Raw genomic sequence first — 22,752 nt, 5'->3', positions numbered from 1 at the left:
TTTTTCAGTATTTTTTAAATTACGAAAAAAATACATGTTTTCTAATACCTGTTAAGTTATTGCATTGAACCACCAATATTTTCTTAAGATTTTTATTTCAATTGAACGACGATTATTCGATAGAAGATTCTTATATCGAGAAAACGATCTTTCGACGTCAGTCGAAGTCATCGGAGCATATTTATAAAATTGACTAAGGCGATGACAATACATACCTTCGTTGGTCATTTTGAGTTTTATATTCACTATTAGTTGAAATATACGGGTTAAGAAAGAAATACATCAATTTTTTTTAGAAAAATATGAAATATGCATAATATGTGTATAAAATCAATGAAATCTGCACTTTTTAGCTAAAATTGGCAAAATATGCATTTTCAATTTTCAATTTTTTAACTTGCAATTGTATATTTCAAATTTCTATCTAGGTCTGCTATAAATTGAGATCATACAGAACAATATGCAATTCCTACAACTTCCGAGCCCTAGTAATAAATAATAAATAATATAAATTAAAGTAAATAAAACACTATGAAAAATGCATTTTAAATTTTAGTAAAAAAAAAAAATATATAAGAATAACTACTGTGTAATAAAAATATAATATTTTTGTTTAATGAATTGTAAAACATTTTTTTGTGCATATTTTGGTGTTTTTATTGACTAAAAATGCATATTTTATCATTTTTAGCTCATATTTTGTTAGCATATTTCGTAATTTTTTAGTGCATAAATGCATGCACTTCGCAGTAGTTTTAAGTGCATAAACATCCGAGCCCTAATATTAATAACACTTGATTTCTCTTGATCGCATTGCTCTTTAGAAAAATGCCTTAAGGGAATCGAAGCAGGAGTAATTTTCGTAAGTCTTAGACCAATAAGAAGTGGTAAATTACACACACCTCGGAACGTCCGATTTTAGTGATAGTGGATATTTTATATAATATCTAGTGAAAAATATGTTTTTATTAATTGTACGATGAAAAAGTTGTTTGGCAAACGATATGTATAATAGGTAGTTATTATTTTCAAAAACGTTAGTGTTTTCTGAATTAACGAGTGATGTCTTGAGTTAAATCATAGATCAGCCCATATATTATATGGAGTTGATTGTCAAGTACAAATTACTGCGTCTACTCTCTACTATGTAATATTATAATTAAGATACAATATAGGTGCGTTGAAAATAAATAAATTAGGGTGCAGTTTTAGGTGTTGCATGTACATAACTAGGCGTTTAGGTATTTAATGGATTCTTGTTTTGTTTTGCGATGAGAACAATAGTAAATAATAATAATAAATTGTTTCTTTTTCAAGAGTAGTTTTTTTTTAAATTTTCATTGAAATCCAAATATTCAAAAACTCGACACATATAATATGACAGTGCGTTTTGTGGTGGTAACTTGCAGCTGTAGTTTTTCAAACAATTGAAAAACATAGTATTCAAAACCAGTAACTTGCCCATAGGTATAAGTCTGACGTTATAGCTCTTGCAGTAAGACCATCTTTTAATTTAACATTTTCAATAACCGTCAGCAATTTTCATCGATTAATATTATTCTTCTGGGATTTTATGAAATGTCATATTCCAAAAGATCACTACGAGTTAGTTCCTTGGCTGTCTACAGGTGGCATACGAGTTGGTTCCAGGGTTGTCTGTACAGGCAATATATACGAATCGGAGAGCTTCCATAATGATAATACGACTACTATATTATGTTAAATGAACTTTTCAAATTATTGTCATATATTCAATGAACAAGAATTTCCTTACCATTTCGTACAGGCTATCACGACTGCCTAGAATACCGGTACGATTAACAGTGTTATCAGTATATTTATATACATCAATAATTAGATGTCATATGATGTATGTGAGCTGTTCAATGTCACCCATTATTAACTATAATAACTCTAGGAAAATTAATTTTGAAGGGTGTTCAAGATGTTCTCGAGCTTTTCTTTTCGACCCATTGTTTAACGCTTGCCCCTCAAATACGTTTTCAATACATTTGTGACGATTGTGTTCAAGGATACTTTCCTCGATAATATTTAAATTACAGTGAAACTTCCATACACCGAAGTCGAATAAGCAGCAAAAAAATTCGTAATATGGAGGAATTCGTAGAATTACGTATTTTTTTTCAACTTTTTTAAAAAATTGTATTGCGTGTATGTATATGTCACCGTCAATATGAATAATTCAGGTATTTTGAAAAATGCCTAGACATTATGTATACTGCCGACCCATTTTAGGTAATGTAAATAAAACATATTATTTTATGTATAGCCTAGGTATTTTATGGAATACCTAGGCGTTATGTAAAATACCAATTTTTTTTAGGCAAAAGTAAAAAAACAATTTATCATAATACGTTATAATATTATATTAAGATTCTTATAATTATAATATATTATTACTCATCAAAATCTAATTTTTATCTACTATTATATTTTTATACATAGGTATTGCTATATATTATTAATATTATTGTTATATTAAGTAGGTACTATTATTTATACATTTTACTTACTACTATCTACTTTTTACTACATGTTGTAGAAAAATGGAATTTTTAAACATTGTGTGCCAGGGGAACTCACCCATTTTGAAGGTCAAAAAAACATTATTTTTAAGACATATGCACTTTTTATTTTGATACTTGATCATACAAACACATTTTAAAAATCATTGGCTAGTTCCTGTCGACTGTTCCTTTGCGACTGTTCTTTTATACTTTTGTGCCTACAGTTGGAACATTGTAAATTTGCAGTAGCTTTTTTGACATAATATAGTGAACTGACTTCTGGCGTATCACTGCTTCAGAACTTCAGAATTTTAATCTTCATTGCACCAAATCGTGCACACGCGAACACGGTACGTGCATTCACGATAAACTATAACTTATAAGCAAATAAGTCGCTGGTAATATAAGCGATACAAAATTTTGTTTATTTTTATCATATTTCCTACTCCACCTTGGGAATTATACATAATACCTAGGCAAAGCTTGTATTATGTATATTTCCGAGTGATTTTGGCATTTTATATGATTTCTTGGTATTTTGTAAAATACCCGATTCTCCAAATTGCCGGTAACATATTATATACTTCTATGTTGTATATGTTATGTAAAAAACAACATCTAATATTATATTACATTTTAATTTAGTTTTTAATTTTATAATTCAAAAGAAATAATTAGTGAGTTTTGTTTCCTATCATTTTTATAAATTGTACTTTTTTCGTAAAAAGTTTCTATATCATTAAGTTTTAAAATACTGCAATAAAATTAATCGGTTTGCCTACCTTCGGTGGCTTATCTTTATCGGATTCATTGTTCATGTATAATTTTAGAACTATGTTTAAAATTTGACTAGTGACAACATTTAAAAAAACCAGTTTTTATCGAATAATTATTTCGTTTTATAGAAACATCAGATTCGTTATTTGAAGATAAATTTACGTGTATTCAACAATGAAAGTCATGGTTCTCAAAAATAATTCGTTAAATAGAAAATTTCGTTATTACGGAAGTTCCGCTGTATTCTTTTTCTTAAATTCACTTAACACATCACTTCCATTCAAACTCACACATTAATACTACAATTTTGCGATGAAAATACGTGTGACTAGGTCAGTTTTCACAACAACACTGACGAGACACAAAAATATATAACCAATCTACAACCTATTAGCTAATGTGATAGGTATTATATCCATAAACTTTCACAGACATCGTAAAATCTAATAAAATATTATGACTTAGGGATTTGTGCATACGGGAACCAATTCGAACAGTTGCACGCTGATAAGTAATTTCGAACGGAAACCAATTCGTACACTTTATTTGACCAGGAAACCAATTCCATATAACCCAATGACCATTTTAAATGGTAAATAATATACTTACATAATGTTTTGGAAACACATGTTTTAACTGCTTACTTATTGTGAAATGAATTCAGTTTCACTAGACATACAAATAATTGCAAATCATAATAAAATACAGTTAGAGCACTTATTATTACATTACAACTAATATCAGTATGTTTTAAATTTAATTCAAATAATTTTACTGAAATCTATTAACTATAAATTATTACTATAATAGTATGACATAGATATTACAACACTGTGTAAATTACTGTTAATATCACAAAAACGTTTAGGAAATTGTTTTCATTCAAAACAAGTAAATAATTTATATTTTTAATTAATCATAAATACACTGTGCCGTTTTCGAACAATAGTTGGTTAACTAACAAGATATATAACCACATAAGTACCTAATATTACTTTCATATACATAACTTACAGTAACAATATACACTTTAACACACAAACTTCATTTACTTCATTTACAAACTCAAAGTATTATCATTCTATATGGGCCTAATATTATTGAATAGCTTAATATGTGTGAGCCGCACATAAAAATGTATCGAAAAAAACAAGTTACCCATATTTTTAATTGTATTCGTTACAATCACAACCGTTTATTATTATTTAAATTACTATCAAATCATATTAATAATTGATGATCTCAGAGGTTGATTTCTCCTCTCGTGTTTTCGTGTCATTGCATAAATTACGCCCATACGCTAATTGTCAACACCATGACAGATTGCATAATATATTCTAATATTTTTTTTATAAACAGTTATTTGTGAGGTACCTACCTACCCACCTACCCATCTAACTATATATTATTTAAAACACAAAAAAAAAAATCAAATTTATAATTCTTTTCAGATGTTTGCGACGTTTGACGTCTCTATTTTCTACCACTTACATTTCTATTCATAGTGAAATTATATTGCACTAAGCCACGTTTAAGACTAAACCTATATAGGTACTCTAACGTGGTTCCGACACGAAATTAAAATGTTGTAATTTTGTTTATTTTTTTTTTTTCTAAATTTGTCTTTAAATTTAATTGCCCACCAATACCCCGGCCACACAAAAATTAGCAGTGGGCCTCGTATTTGACGTGCCAGCTATTGTTCAACACTGCAATAGTAAATTCGCCCAAATACACACACTGCAGTCGTCGTTGTAAGTTTCTAAAACTTTCTATTGCGTCACAACGCATAATTATATATTTACATTTTAAATATTAAATGGATTTTAAATTTTGGATTCACCTTAGTATTAGTCGAATACTTTTAGAACTTTTATCTAAATTTTTTCCATTACACATTAATATTCGGTAGCACTCAATTTTATCGTATTTACGTTTTATTTTCAGATAAGATATAACTACAGACCGTTTTTCCGTAACTATTGTTATTATTTATTTTTATTCTCGTCATTTTGAGAACGCGTATTATTCGCCGATGTGACGCAGACGATTCGAAGTACAGGTCACACCATTTATATAAACGACTGCCACACTCAATCTAATTTGCAGGTTAAGTGTTTCACGTATAATAGAGGTCCTACCCTGCTGCAAAATTATTTCACGAGTGCATCGGAACGAGCGATGGTTGTAAACAACGAAGATATGTTGTTTTGGGAAAGCACTTTTGGGGGTAGTTAAATTATCTTAAAAGTTTCGCAAGCGGGATGTATATCGATTGAAAAGTAAAAGCATATAATATGTGGAACTTTAGAAAGTCGATTTTCGTTAATAACCGTCATCGGTATGGTGGTGAAAACCGCGAACAACGCGTACTTTTGTAGGTATAAGGCAACCCACGTGTCCCTATAAATCTATTATCGCGGTCCAGAAACTTATTTATATTGCTTGCCCGGGGACAGAGGAATTTTAACGAGAAGTTAATCGTGTTATACCTCACAATATATAGGTTAGGTTAGGTCATTTTAACTATACCCAACAATGTTATGTCGAAAACTATAAACATTGTTTTTATAAACAGTCGCATTTAAAAAAAAAAAACGGCTTAGAGCTTAAGAGTTGCGGCAGTGCATGCAAGCTCGGAATCATAAATTTAAATATTACTTTTCATTGTAGAAAGACAAAGTCTAGCGAATTCTGTAAGTGTATTACGACCTTCGGATGGCTCATTTAAGTGACCTACCACTAATATCTAAGAACCCATCGATTATTACCTAGCTATAAAAATGCACGCACCCCATGTGTGTCGTTCTAGAAATCAAAAGTAAGCTGCTGCGTTATTATCATAATACGAAATATAATACGAGTCAAACACGTTCGAGATTCATGTTGATATGGAATAAACGTAGAATTTAAAATAATCTCCAGAATTTGGTTGGTAAGACGTAAGTATTACACCAGTCTTGCGAGTTTTCATCGGATTTGATCAGATGCCGTCCGAATGAAAAATTAGAACACAATCATAATATCATGTGGCGTACTAACGGGGGGGGGGGGGGGGATAACCCCCACCCACGAAATTAATGGATGATTTAATTTACTATGAGAAAATCAAAATGTCTAGTTCCTTTATAATAATTGTATCGTACTTGGGTATAACAAATTGGGGAATAGTAAGTTTCTACACGGTAAAAACCAGGTACGTATGTTAGTTCCAACACGACGGAAGAAGGTACTTATGTAAGTTCCTACACGGTAAAAATAAGGTACGTATGTCAGTTCCTACACTGCGGAAAGGGTTATAAATATGTATATTATACACAGACGTATCCTTTTAATAATAATATGTCCAGCCGCAGCTTACTAATATACATTAAATTAATATACTTAATTTAAAGCAAAACGTATACAAAATTACGGGAAAAAAAACGATTTTTTTTATATTTTTTAACCATCATAATATATTTGTTTTTTTAAATTCGTATAAACATATATTTAATTGTGTAAATATACATACCTATTTAACCCTTTCCGCAGTAACTAACATACTTAGCTGGTTTTTACCGTGTAGGAACTTACATATTATTATGTACCCTTTTCCGTCGTGTAGGAACTTACGTATGTATTTTGTGTACCTGCCACTCTCGTGTAGGAACTTACATTCGCCCGACAAATCATCCATTATGACGAAATAAACAGCGTACGTTTTAAAATGCCTTTGTAATATTGTTCTATATGTAATTCTGAATTCTGATCGTAAATATTATTAAACAGTACAGCTCACATTATCAGCTAATGTGGGTACCCATACGGGACAGTATGAGTATTTTCCACGAAGATGTTGTGGATACGGACGTGGACGATCGGTGCGATTATCGTGACAATCTTTTGTCGTCGTCGTGAAACGTATTTCATTTCGTTCGATTAATCGCCTAGTGTGTTGGCCACTTTAATCTATAATCGACAATCGTTAACGTCGTTGTCGTGTATTACCGAGACAGTACCCACATTTAGGGTGTTCCTTAATTTTCAATTTCAAAATACTATTGGTCTTACCCCCTATATCGGTGTGTATAGGTACCTATGAAAATTTTAGGTCAATCAAATAAAGTTAACCCGTGAAGTTGAAGTTTGAGATTATTAATACATTTTTAGATAATTCTAGACATTTTTGGTATTTCCGTAAGTATTTCGTAAACCGTCATGAAAATCGTAATTTTTCATCATATGTTGTTTCAAGTAAATTAAATTTCCAATATATTTTATGATTTAACATGTTTTGATAATTCTATTTATTTACAACACCCATAAGCTTTGATCTTAAAATTTGCAATTTCTCCACAAATACATTATTTACATTTTATTATTTTACTGTAGGTTTAATATATTACTCGGGCGGCACTACTGAGTGCCCTACTTCCCTACTGGTGTCCTTTTTTTACACAATTGGGGACAATTTTTCGATGTTCTTGCACACACAGTAAGACATACTGTTTTTGTTCCTCATCTAAAGTTAATGATGTATTAAAATCGTCCATTAATTTCACTGACCCTTCAACAGTATCATTGATTATTGTAGGTCCTACATGCTAAAACGTTTGAAATCATGGGAGAAAATCGTCTTAATGGATTGGCTCGTCTAAGTATTCACAGAGATATACCAATAAAAAGTAGTGAAGTGATCGATATTTTTTCAGAAAAAAATAGAAAATTAATGTTCAGGTGTCACGTCATCTAATATATGTTAATTAAAAAAATTACCAGTACGCCGCTGTATAATATTACACAAAACACGCATACTTGACGATTGATGACGCTTCATTGTCTGCCGCTATAATAATATAACTGGTGACGAGCGTATAATATTATTTTATTGTACAGTTAATTTACGTGTAATAGTCATTGGCGCAAATCACATGGGTGCACCCCGAATCTCGTGCGAATCTAATGTACTTGGTTCAAACTTTTTGTTGAAAGAGTCAATGTGTCTGACAATAACCTACAAATATCGAATTTTTCTACAAATTTACAGCCCTTTACAATATTGGCTTAAATATTTAATTGATTTTTTTTCACATAGAGCTATCATATTATGTGACGGTTATAAGGAAGAATACGTATCAATATACGAGGAATATGAGAGGGGTAAATAAGCCTCTCACAGTTTTGCTTCCCGTGAAATTTCTTAGGTGTTTAAGCCCCCATAATACCTACTTTTGGGTTATTTGAGCCTACGGTATAATATATAAGCACTATCCAAATTTGAGCCGACATTGGGTTGGCTTATAGAAAGGGGTTATAAGTAGCTTGTCCGCGGAACCCAGCCACTGAGCCACCCACGACCAACCCACACACGGGCCGTAAAGCATTATCACTTTTTAAAAACGTGTTTTATTATTTTATTAATTTAACATCGATAAAAATGTTTAGTTAAATGTCATTAAAGACAGGATAAATATTATATTTATAGATAATATCTAAATAATATTATGTAGTATTATAATAATTCATTTTTATCACAACTATAGGATTGTGGATTAAATACATTAAAAAAACATTAAACAATGCTCTTTAAATCTGGAAAATGCAGTAAAAAATACACATAAATCTAGAAAAATGCACTAAAAATCATCAGAAATATAAATATTCGTGTCATATGTGACCACATTAATGGATAATATATAACTGCCTACCGTCACATAATATATGATAAAAAAAAATAAACGAATAAAGATTTTAGTTGCGCAAACAGTATGATGAGTGAAAAATTGTGGCTCACTCGCATAGGCTATACATTTGTTTAACAGGTATTATAAGAATTAAGTGTTTTAAAAAAAAAAAAACTAATTTGAAAAAGTATCCTTTTTAACAATTGAATGAATTCAGAACTGTTTTATTGATCGACACTGAGCTTCTATAAAATGAAGTGACAACATTTCTCGATTCTGGCCTGAAACACATTAAAATCTCAAAACATTCAGTACCTATCGAATGCTGCACTATACCTACTTACAAATTATAATAATTTGCACATGAATCATAGTTTAAAAAATATGAGATTTTATCGTGAGTAAAATATTTTAAATTAAAGATGTTATTAATCAGGTATACGGCATGCGTACAGGTCATTATGCGTTAAGTATATTTATAAAAAACGAGAATTAAAAAATAATTTTTTTGAGCTATTGACCCAATCAACGGAAATTATTGAGATCTAAGTATCCCTCAAAGAAGCAATAAAAAATAAAAATAATAATGATCTAGAAAGGTCAATAACGCACGAAAAAATCGCAGGTAAAAGTTTCGAAATTGGATTCACCGTGGTAGGTGCCTAATTCAAAAATTGTGCTAAAGATGCTTTGTTTCAATGTGCATCGGTGAGCCAATAACAATATGCGGCTTTTGTCCATACGAACGCACAGCGGGGCCATTGCTCTGATATGTCGTCATGAAGTTTAACAGCTCGACAAAGGTACAAAATAATTGCGCCATGAGTTTACGAGAAAAAAAAATAAGTAGGTATAGGCATATATATGCACCAATTCAATATCTTAATGTAGGCACACGACCGAGCTCAGACAGTCCTGATTGCGTCGCCGACACTCGCTTTATAATAATATATCGGCTAGGTATATACACATCAAATATAATACTCGCCTACATAGTATTATTATATACGTTTATAATGTGATATTGACATATCGGCAGCTATTACATCGAATCCGGCCAACATATCATATTTTGACGACCTACGACAGCGGTGGCACGACAAAATTTGCATACACGACCCGCGTCAGAGTATATAATATTATACGAGAATTGGTTTTGCGGGGGACGCGACGCCGCGGAGACGAGGCCGATCGCTGCGAGTTTATGTAGATAAAAAAGTTACTTCGTGGCGGTGGTGATTTCACTGATTTCACACTCAGCGGGCCGATAAAAATGTGACCATAACCCGACCGTTGCTGGGATGTGTATATAAGACGAGACGCCTAATGCTATTGAATAATGCTGCAGAACCGTGTTGAGGTACTCGCCGTCAAAGCGTTCAATAAAAAAAATATAATAATAATAATAATAATGATTTAATATAAATAACGAACTCTTTGAGTTTAATATACAGCTTTAATATATATAGTATATCGCTCCAGATTAAATGTTGAAGCTGATTTAAGAGTAGAAGTGTCAAATATCAAACCAAACATAGAATCAATTGTGTCTGCAATCCGAGCTCGGGTCTCTCATTAAAATAATTAAGTAATTTTATTAGTTAGTCAGTAATTTTATAATTTTAAAAATATTAAACTGTTAATTATAATAATAATTTCAGTAAATTTTGTTTATGTTTTGTATTAATTAAATTAAAGAAATATTGAAATTGCCTAAAATTAACAATTTAATTTATATGAATAAAATGTTTGTAAACATTAAGACAACATTAAAGTAATTATTTATTATACACATACATAATATTGGTAGAAAAGAGGGGGGGGTCGTATTATCAAAATAAATAATTTTGGGGATCGTGGACCAAAAGAGGTTGCTCATCCCCGTCTTAAACAATGACCTATGCGATTTAAAAATTCTTCTATCGTCAACGCATAATTAGAATTATGTTCATGTAATTGTGTAACTAATGGTCCACAACTATACTAAATTAAAATGATTACAAATCTAATCTTTAGAATTGTAAAATAAATTACATATTTTAAATGTTTTTAAATTAAATATAAATATGATATATTATATGTAGTAGCCAGTAGGCATGTATCTGTATAATAAATCATATAATTATAAAAGAAAATTTAATAGAACATTCTGTATTTTCGGGCTTTTCGTCCAACGATATCAAAATTTAATCCGGACATTTTGTCTATTTTTTTTCAAAATGGACTTTTCGTCTCGGATTCCAAAACGAGATATAGGTAGTCAACAGATAAATCTTATCGTAAAAAAGCGCCAAAATATTCTAGATACCTTCAAAATATATTTAGGCACCCTTATATTATTGGTATGGGTATGTACCTACAACCTAGCTACTTACTTGGTAAGCAATTCTATTTCGAAATATATAGCTGTACCAAACTATTATACGTACCTAATAAATAGTAAAAATCTCTTCCGAATTTCCAACACCAATCACAAGAGAAATGCATTTTGTGCACTATATTTAATGAATATATTTATTAATTGAAATATGGGTGACCCCGTGTGTAGAACAATCATTGAAGCTTTGATATGTGATAAGTAGATTGAAACTCGTCTTGTATTCGATGATCGATAGCTAGGACAGGTGTCTGCCGCAAACTGGATGCAAGTGCAGCGTTTAGAGTGGCTGACAATAACACCTCGAATAATACCACGAATACCAATTACCATTACCGTGTATCAGCTGCTGTGATTAGGCAGGTATCTGAAGTTGTTTTTCGTTAACGCCGATGACAAACGAAGTGCGAACAACCACACTCATTATATACGTCGTATAATTCTGCTGAACGTTTAAAATTTAAATAATAATATTTATATTTGATTAGTGTGAGGACTTTTTACGCAAAAAAAATCACACGATAATATCGCGTCATATATGTATGCATATTTAATATTTATACACAGAACAAATCTTGAAAATATGAGACAATTGAATGAAAATATTTTAAAAATAGATTGATGCGAAAAAAAAAACGCAGTAATTTGGCGGTGTACTACTTCCAGGATGTAAAGCAAATATTTTTTCGGTGAAATTGCTTGACGAGAGTTCGAACAATCGAGTTAACGTTCTGTTTAATAAACTGTGCAACTGATATTTTTGCTTACCGAAAAAAACGACATTTTTGTAATTTGAAGTCGACGGCATTTTTTCATTGTTTCGATTTTCTACTTGACGAAACATTAATTTACACCTTTATTAGGTTTTGAAAACGGTATTTTGTTGGGGTTTAATTTCACATTAATGAGCAATAAACATTAAACTTGTCGAAACTCGAAATATTAAAAAATATGCAATATACTTACTCATTGAATGTGCAACAAAAAATTTTGTCAGACTATCACGATTCGTATAAGTGCGCGTAACATACCAAATTTCAGCAGGTCATGTTCGATTCGGTTGGTGTAAAAATTAGAGCGAACCGACCTAATATGAAACTCGATGGTGAGGACTTTATCCGTGTTCATATGTTGGTTTTTTGTGATAGTTCAATTTTTGGCATGTTATAAAGCGTAAATTAAAAACGCTCGCTTAAAAATTAAACCATCGTACAAAACCTAACTGCAGAGATAGGTCCTTTAAGGTTTCTGACGAAAATCTAGAATTTCAAAAAGAAAAGCAAAAGATATGACTTATAGCGTAAAAATCATAGTTCTAAAATTCTGATTGTGTACAACTACCCCCAGAACTACTAACCCACGATAACCGGATCGTTTTCATACAGATATATAGTTACAAAATATAATCAAAATATAATCATTTAGATTTGTATTATTTTTTAGAGATAAAAATAAGTATACCCATAGGTATTTCTCAAAAAAGTAAAATACTAGTTCAACGTGAATTCAAATAATATTTATAGTACCTGAAGTACTTAAAGTTAAAGTTTATACAATCTCAAAAAAAAACCGTGCATTGCATCCAGATATAAGTATTATTTTTTAATATAATATAATATTAAAGACTTAATATTTTTAAATTTGTGTTATTGCTAATGATGATAACGGCTTTTATAAACTATGTATGTAAAATAAAATACAAAATTGAAATTTATAGATATTAATGTATTTATATTTGAATTGGGTACCGAAAATGGTTTTCTTAAACACAAGTATACGAGATCACAACTTGTGTAAAGAAATTTTACGTGATCTCAAAACCCTGCTTGAATCATCTTAATAAAAAGAGATAACACTCCGAAGAGCAGCAGGATGTAGTAGTCTTTTGGGTACACAAGACTATCAAAGATGTGACTGTAAGATGAAGTGTAAAACAAATAAATGCACCTTTGAGTAGTTGGGAAATTATGCAATTCGAAATGTCACAACTCACAGTGCATTATCATGTGAAAATAAATAATAATACAAAAATGTAAATACAAATAACATGATTCACTAATATTGTTTGGAATTAACGTAAATCCTTAGTAACTAACGTTATAAACATTGTAAAATATTCATTATTATCTATTAACGTTAATTGCTAGTTAATAACGTTAATATACATTTAACATCTTTTACAGTAACATATATATTACATACCTACCAGTCACCTATAACTTACCACGTTATTAAGCAAATAAAAATACCTATTGGAGTTTTACCGAATTTTTATTTTAGGACATGACTCTGGAATTTTTTCACCGGACTTTTCGGTAGAATACTGTACTACACACTGTTGTACACACTACACTTTGTAACCTTGTCTAATAAGCCGAATGTCTGGGCAGGTATAATAATTATTCATTAGTACGATAATAATTATTTTACAGTTTTCACCTCCATGGGACATTTTTCTGTCGGGAAGGGCAAAGGTAATTTTAATAGAACGGTCAAGTGGGTAGCACTGTCCGCCTATGTAATATTACTAAGTAATATATTTTACGATATTTATGTGATTAGAGTAATTTATTTAACTATAAGGCATTAGTGTACCACAGTAGGCTAAATTAATTTTTGCCCAAAAAATAAATTTGAAAATGTCATTGTGTGTATAGGATATAATAATATATTTTAAAAGTTTCACGTACCAATGAATGATATGTTTTTTAAATTAGAACAAAATAACGAAATACGATATTCTTCATCTTTAAAAAAAAAAACTGATTATGTATTTTTTACATCCATAAGATACAATATTATGAACTACTTATCACTTATGAGAAACCTTGTTTAAAATTGTCGATCCTTGGCTATAAAAATTTAAAATTTTACACATTAAAAACTAACAAAAAAAAATTTGAAAATTGTCCAGGTTATAATGAATTTTGTAAAAAATTTGAACTTTAAAATATGGTTATAAAAAAAAAATCATACATATATATCATTAATGTATTTCAACTGTTATTACAACAACTTATGAGAAACCTATAATATACATAATTACATTTTCAATAATTTTGATAAAACAATTTTATCGACTTTCGTAGAAAAAATATTTAAAAAAAAAACAAATGAAAATTGAATGTCTATAAATAAGCTAAGATACCGTCCATCGACATCAAAACAACATTAAATCAAATTGATTAATTTCAATTAAAAAAATATCAATATTAATCTAATAATTTAATGAACGTATACATTTAGTATACAACGCTAATAATATGAATGATTTGTATTTTGCATAAAATAAACTGCGAATTGACGTTTAAAATTATAATTATAAATCCAAGAAAAAAATGTTGTGTCATTCATGTACTTTTTCCTACAATACCCTTTCCTAACAATATATACATAATTTTATATTTTTAATTATTATCGTTAAAAATGTGTGCGGCCCGCAAATAATTTTCGAAAACTACGTTTGGCCCATTCTGCAATCCTAATGAGGACCGCTCATCTACAGGTAGTTGTGGTCTACGCTCCACGGCGAAATCTCGTTTGCAACGTAAATATTATTATTACGTATTTTTTAATTCGGCGAAACGCAAAAAAAAAAAACATTTTCCCGGTATAAACGGTGTCGACGAGTTCCTGTAAATCGACGTCATGACATCGACGCAAATCGAGATTACACACAATATAAAATTATGACACGTCAGACGATATAATATTTTATTATTATAATTTCCTGTCAATCGGTGACCGGACCGCCACGTTTTACAATCACCTACCTACCTATACCGAGTTTACGTGTCGCGGTGACGTCGATGCGGTATGGCAAATCCACGGATATCCGGTTTCTTCCCCGGACGATTCGTAATGGTCACGAATCTTATTTACCCGTAAAAAACACACCGTCGTAACCTTGGATTTAAAACCTATTTTCGGTTCATCATCATAATGTAGCGCCGTCGTACTCGAACAATAAACCAATAAAAAAAAATAGTGTTATTATTGCGCTATTCGTACGACCGGACTGTACCGCGGATACCGCGAGCAAATGACATATTATTATCATCGGTATCGCTCGGGTTATCACTTGCCGCCACTGATACGACGAAAAAAACAACAACAACAACATCGACGACGACGATACTGATATTATTATTTTTGTTGTTAATAACACTATCGCCGATCAGATCTCCGCCGCCGCCGCCGCCGTCAATCCGCAGGGTCGTCCGTCCTACTGGGCAGCCCTTTGCGCGCGCACGTGTGCGTTTGCGTGTGCGTGCGCGCTTGTATTCGCCGCCGCCGCCGCCGTCGACTCGACGTGCTCCTCTCGGCGGTCGTCGTCACACACGGATACCGAACGTCGACGTTCGGACGTGCACGTTATCATTCGCCGCTCCCGCCGCCGCCGTTGCCGTCCCTCTTCCGACGGAAACCGGTGGTCACTGTTGTCCTGTCCGGTTGCCGCCGCCAGCGTCCCGGTGCTCGCCGCAGCCGCTCATCGCCGTCCACGTCGTTCTGCTCGCGAACTTCGTAGCACCGATGGCCGTGCGCGCCCCAGCCAAAAATGTGAGTACACCTGCTCTGATATTCGGCCCGATTTTCGCTAGGTTCCCGGACTCCACGGTGATACCTACCATGGCAACGTCCACCGCCTCCAACCCCTTGTGCGAGCTGTGACCGGTTCAGTGTCTTACCGCGGTACACTCGACGGTTCCACTCACCGAGTCGTTGTTCGCCCTTGTAATTTTCAATGTCCGCCACCACCACCGTTAGGTTAGGTTGGTGGATAAATTTCTCATCTATTTTTTCTCATGGTTTGACATTATCCAATCTGGTTTCATCGAATGTATCCCGGTAACTAAAATTCCTCAGTATTATATTTTTTCGATAATTCTCCGGGTGATATTATGTACCTAGCCGAAAGCAAATCCTTGGAGTACTTTTTCTAACCATACCATATGTCCTTCATTCGTCAATGATCTATACCTTCCTACCTACTATATATTTATTTTATTTTCTCCAATATGTCATTACTTATATCAACATTTTTGACGTCTAAAAAATATGTTTACCTACCAAAATAATCTTCCATACATGCAAATTTAAATACATCATATGAATATAGATAGTTAAAAAAATCTATAGATATTTTAAATTTCATATAGGTATTAAATGCAGTCATAATAACTTGTTTTAAATTTGTTGTAACTTATTTATTTTAAATTAATATATCTATTCTAACTAAACATAATATTTTTATGTTCAGGACTGTAGCTGCGAGCAGACTAGCTTACATTTACATGCTGAAATCGAAAATTTAAAACAAAAACTCTTAGAAAGAGAAAATCACATTGTCAACATGGAGACTAATTTTCTTTGTGAAGCTGAAAAATTTCCTCATGGCGAGTATGCTGCATTAACAGATGAAATATTAATATGGCAAGACAAATATTCTAGGTAATTACTTATTAGTTTTTATTATATCCAATATGAATTAGTAATTATACCTAACATATTATTACTTATAATACATTTTTATAAAGTCCAATTTTATTTATCATACCTAACAAAACGTTTTACATTATATGCACAGATAAATTATTTACACTACACTACTTTATGTGATATTTTATGACACAATAAAATATTTATATACCTACAGTTAATTACTTTTAAGTACCTATAACAATATAAAATATAACAACTGTTAATGAGAGTTTTGAAGATAGCCATGCCAGTTGATAATATTACACAGTAACAGGTTATTGTAAACATTTAACTGTAATATGATAATATGTTTTATTTAGATTATTAGAATCACATAAGAGAGTCCAACGTGTCAACCAAAGTCTTGAAGATAAATTATTGTTACTTGTTGACAAAACTGAATCAGAAAAGAATGTATTAAACTCAGAAATCACAATTATATCTCAAAAACTGGTTGACCAACAATTTCAAGTGAATCAATTGAACGATGAAAATGTAAGTTATTTAAGTCAATATTTTTAATTAATAAAATCATAAATTAAATAATTGATATTCATGATATTTTGTGAATAAATTATTTAGTCAACAAATTGTGAAGGTAGTAATAATCAACACAAATACAAACAAAAACCTAATTATAAAAATTAATCTTTGGTACCAACACAATATTATTTAAATTAAAAATTACCCTTGAAATAACTCTTTATTAAATTATGGATAATTCAGAATTTGTTTTCTTATGAACTAACTGACTGTTACAGTTACTAACATAACTAAGATGGTTACATCAATTATTTATTATTTTTTAAGAACATATTCTTAATATTATTTTAGATACTTTGTATTATGTTATGTCATTATTTGTACATCCTCTAATATCTATCATGTTCAATAATATGACAAATAGGTATATTTTTAATTGTGTAAATTTATTTCTTACAGGAAAGGTACAAAAATGATCTTAATATTGCTATTCAATTACTTCAGTGCAAACCATCTCATTTTGTTTCTCAAAAATATGATAACGTAAGTAAATTTAAATTGTATTAGTCAGTTTTATACAATACACATATTAATAACTGTATCTATCCGTTAAATATTTAACAATAAAAATTTTGATTTGAATAATTAATGAGCTATATCATCTTAAGATATTTTATCATACCTATTCAATCTATTATAGTGGTTCTCAACCTTTTTTTACAATAACAGACTAACTTAAATCTAAATAAATGATGTCACACTCAATATAAATCAATGGTTTTTTAAAAAAAATAACTTTTATTAATATATGTTATTTATTATTTTTATTTTCCGTGCTACCATTTTATTATTAAAACAAAAATATAAACTTACATCATTACCTATAAATTGAACAGTCTTGGGTAGGCACGAGGTAGGCATTTAAATGAAAAAAAAAAGTATTAGGTAATTTAAAAAATATCTGTTTATACTTGAGTTTGATAGACTAACCATAAATCTTTTATTTCATGGACAAACTTACACATATCAAATGTTTATTTACGTACCTAAATATTTTAAGCTAGGTAATTTAATTGTTTAAAATCTATGTTATATAGATGAAACCGGATGAAACATTGTCCGTATCACCTTTTTTTAAGTTTTTAGTTTTCACCAATATACTCTATTATAATTCCGTGATAATGTCTTACGCCTAATTATATTTTTCAAATACAATGTAAATATACTTACCAAATAAATAGGTAAATGATAACAAAAAAATAATTTAGTGACATGGTTATATTTTAAATAGGCGACACACCTATTGAAAACCATAGACTTGGTCCATCACTTAAAAAAAACATATTTTAAAAAAACAACACTGCATAACTATAACATTTAAATCTTGTAACATTAATGTACAAAATTAAATATTTTTTGTTTAATAAATGTTATGATGTTTATATTATATTTTTAGCTGCCAAGTGAATTACAATCCAAAGTTCGAAATTATATTTTTAGCAAACAACGTAGACTGTCAGATGGCAATGGTAACATAGCACAGAAATCAGAAGGAAAAACTATAAAAGTACCAATTCCTACATTTCCTCCAACAGCAATGGTTTATTCATTGAGTAATGGTAATTTTTTTTAATATTTTTTATTTTTCATTAAACTATAATGAGTGTTGGCATTTTTTTTTTTAAACTAGTACAATTTCCAAAGTGATAAATTATTGAAATACAAGATGTTTAGTTCCAGAAAAAATAGTTAAACATGTTTTAATGTAAGCTATATTTTTATAAATTGAGATAATTGAACATGTTTATACATACCTCATACTTAACAGTTCAACTTAAATTATGTAAATAGTAATTTATTCTTGAATAGAAAATTTAAACTATTGAAATATACATATTACCTATATAATTAACAATTTTAAATTGGTTATGAGTTCATTATGTTCAAATCAATTGATTCAAACAAAAACGATATAAATATGTTTAAATCATTTAAATGTTTTAATTATTAAAAAACATACACTGAACGAGTGCCTCGGATGTTACAAAATTTCTCGGTATGTTGCCAAAAATGTTTCATTTATATATCCTGGTCACCAATATTAATTTTTGCGTATGTCCTGTTGATTATTTAACGTATTGTATGTGTCTGGGTTAATCATAATAGAAAAATAGAATAGCACAATACCTCAGCATAAGATTTGTTCATTTCATGTATGTATACCGATTGCACTATATATTCTAAACACAATATCCAACACTAATTATTAGCTGTAACAATTAATATAAACATAATTCCAAACATGCATTTTAATTGCCTATGAAATAACAAAAATATATTATTATAATTATTATTTTTTAGATAAAGATCTGAAGTCATCAAGAGATGCAGAAGAAGGATCATCACAGCCAGTCAACAGTGTTTCAGCTGCAATCCTGGCAAAAGTTTTAGAAGAAAGAGTCAAAGAGCGGTTAACTCAACGACACTGTTCTACTTGTTCATGTGCTAACAAAACTGGCGACCCTAATACAGACCAACAAGAATGTCATTCACCTCAAACAGATTCCTCTGATAAACGAATGCGCACCCTCACAAAATATAGTAAACGACCAATGACAACCAAAAGTTCAGAGTCTCTAGTATCTGAACCAGAATTGTCGTCATATTTTGAAAGCTCTGTATCTTTAACTGATTCTTCTGATAATGGACTAAAATTATCAGCTCGGTCTAGATTATGTTCGGTACGCTTACAAGAAGGCAGTAATAATATATTATTAGATAACGCTGCAACACCATATACAGGTCCTATTCTCTATAAAAGTCGTTCTTCTAGCGGTGAGTATGACGAACCTTTGGTGCACGCACAAAAATTGGTCGACCGTAACATCCATGCAAACGAACACACACGTATAATGATTTCAGATGAAGAAATTATTTAAAAATTGTACAGTTGGTAAGAATATGAGTGTATGTGATTTGTTTAAGAGTTATATAATTGGTAAGAACATGAGTGTATGTGATTTGTTTGACAATAATTTTATTAGGTGATTGATTTAATTAAAATATGTATATTAACCGGAATATACATTTTAAATACATAGGTTTGTTATGGTGACTTTATTATACATCATTATTTAGTGTGGAAAGTCTCCTTTGAACTATCACTATGAAAAAAGTCACAATTTAAATTTCCTGATGTTATATCATAATACAATGAATCAATTTACCAATAGAACACTTAACCCTTCATTATTCACCTTATTGAGTAATATTATACCACATGTGCTAAGCTTCTTTCTGAAATTAATGATTTCAAAGATTTTATTATTTTTTTGCTACAGATGTGTCTTGAATGCATGAAAATATTAAATACACATTTTTTACCATCTCGCGGTAACTATGAACATTCATTCTATATTAATTAAAATATCGAAACACACTGTCATAATACTTTTATCACAAATGATATCACGTGCATTAGAGATTCCTATGTTTTTACCTTCAAATGAACAAAAGTTTTAACATGTCTGGGGTATTAAAATACTCTGTGATGACCAATGAAGGGTTCTGTTGAAATATGTATAATATGTTAAATCATGTCTTTGTATCAATAATTAAGATTAAAATAAATAAGCAAAATAACAATTAACTGTTCTTCAGGAAGATTCACTAAGCATAATTCACTTTACATTTTAATAACTGAGTTAAACTATGTTTAACAATTCTAAATATCTGAATTTGAAAAAGTTTTATCATTGTTCAAGAAAATATAAAAAAATGGAGATGAGTATACTTGGTGAATCACTCTAATAAAACCAACATTTTTTCTGTAATTTAACTGTCTTTACCTGATAGATGAATCTACCTATATAATATATATTTCACGCTGAATGGTGATGATGATACAAGTTTTATAATCAAACTCAGACCACATATTTTCACTCATGTCATCTACATTTCTTTGCCAATTTATGTTATCTGGAAAAAATTATAAAATTATATATTCAATATTATAATTATGATAATTTTTGTAAACGTATAAAATAACTATTTTAACGCTGGAAAATTAATTTACAGGTACTGACCAGACTGCATTATTGTATTTTAAAATATTGGTTTGATTATACTAAAGATAATAATAAAACCAAAAATTACTATTTTACTCTATATTTTATTTATTTAGAAGATAATATATTATAATATGTATTATAATTTTTATAAATGACATTAAAGTGATTCATTTACAAAGTATAAGACAAATAGTGTTGTATTTATTTCTCTCCAAAGGTTTATATACTTAAGACAAGATGTATTTAAAAAAAATTTTAGTTACCTGAATTCTTAAATAACATTTTTGTTTTGTTTATATTTGTTTTTATTGTTTTAATTTATACGGATATGGCATTATTATTATTATAAATATTATTATTTGTTTTTATTTTTTTCATTACATTGTTTATACTTTTGTTAATACCTATTATGTTTGAGTAGTATTTACCTAAATAATATATATCGCAATATGCAAATTTACACCATTTGCCTGGATTCAAAAATAGTCATAAATTATGATTTGAGCACATTAACTTGGCTTAATTGATTCTTGGTGGTGATTTAATGTACTCAGGTAGTGAGCAATACCAACTGAATGAAAAAAAAATTATAATAGTACTATTAAACTTAATATTTTTTCTTCTATTACCTAAATAGTATATTTATTGGTAACTTGTATAGAAATAGTGATGTAAGTCATGAATTAATGATATATTTAATTCTGAGTAAATCAAATGAAATTGATCCTAAAATAGTGTACTGGAATTCATAGTTTATACTGAAATGTTTAAAATGTCTAGAGGTAATAGATCAATAGATGCAATATTGGTATGTTTTGTTTCTTAGTATAACGTAGTTATACTAATGGCTTCATTTCAGACCTAAAACAAGTTAAATTAATTGAGAACTAATATATATATATATATATACATATATCAAAAAAAAAAATCACCAGCAGGTATCCTCTATTGTACAGTTAGGCATCGAGTGTACCTTATCATTAAGTAGGCCACTGTGAAAAATACGTAAAATTTGAATCTAACAAAAAACAATTCTGAACCAAAATGGTCTAATTTTAGTAACCATTGATACTTAATAATTATATATTAATTATTAATTATTAATAGCAGTTTTTAAATATAAAGAGCGTCGTCAAACACAAAAATGAAAAAAACACATATTGTTAAATCAATTTATTCATCTGAATCTAAAATTAAAAGAATTTTAAAGTAATAATCGTAGCAATAGTAAACAATACCGAAATTCCAAACAAGATATACTCCGTGTTTCTAGTAAAGTTCTAATATTATTAAAATCGAAATTAAAACTATCGTAGTAGTTATATTTACATACTATCATATAAACAAAAATTCAACTGAAAGCATTCAAT

At 29.8% G+C, this 22,752-nt stretch overlaps 1 protein-coding gene across 1 annotated transcript; it reads left to right on the top strand.

Annotated features, from left to right (window-relative positions):
* Window positions 1-15,152: 15,152 nt before the first annotated feature.
* Window positions 15,153-21,092, top strand: LOC111033227. The gene is made up of 6 exons (XM_022313874.1): window positions 15,153-15,908; window positions 16,609-16,799; window positions 17,150-17,324; window positions 17,772-17,855; window positions 18,769-18,931; window positions 19,674-21,092. Exons 1-6 carry the CDS (start codon window positions 15,882-15,884, stop codon window positions 20,249-20,251), a joined length of 1,218 nt encoding a protein of 405 aa, XP_022169566.1. The 5' UTR covers window positions 15,153-15,881; the 3' UTR covers window positions 20,252-21,092.
* The last annotated feature ends 1,660 nt before the right edge of the window (window positions 21,093-22,752 follow it).

Source organism: Myzus persicae, unplaced genomic scaffold (assembly GCF_001856785.1).
Source record: "Myzus persicae strain clone G006 unplaced genomic scaffold, MPER_G0061.0, whole genome shotgun sequence".
Lineage (NCBI taxonomy): Eukaryota > Metazoa > Arthropoda > Insecta > Hemiptera > Aphididae > Myzus > Myzus persicae.
Note: the sequence above shows the minus strand (reverse complement) of the source record. Positions and strands in the feature narration are given on the sequence as shown.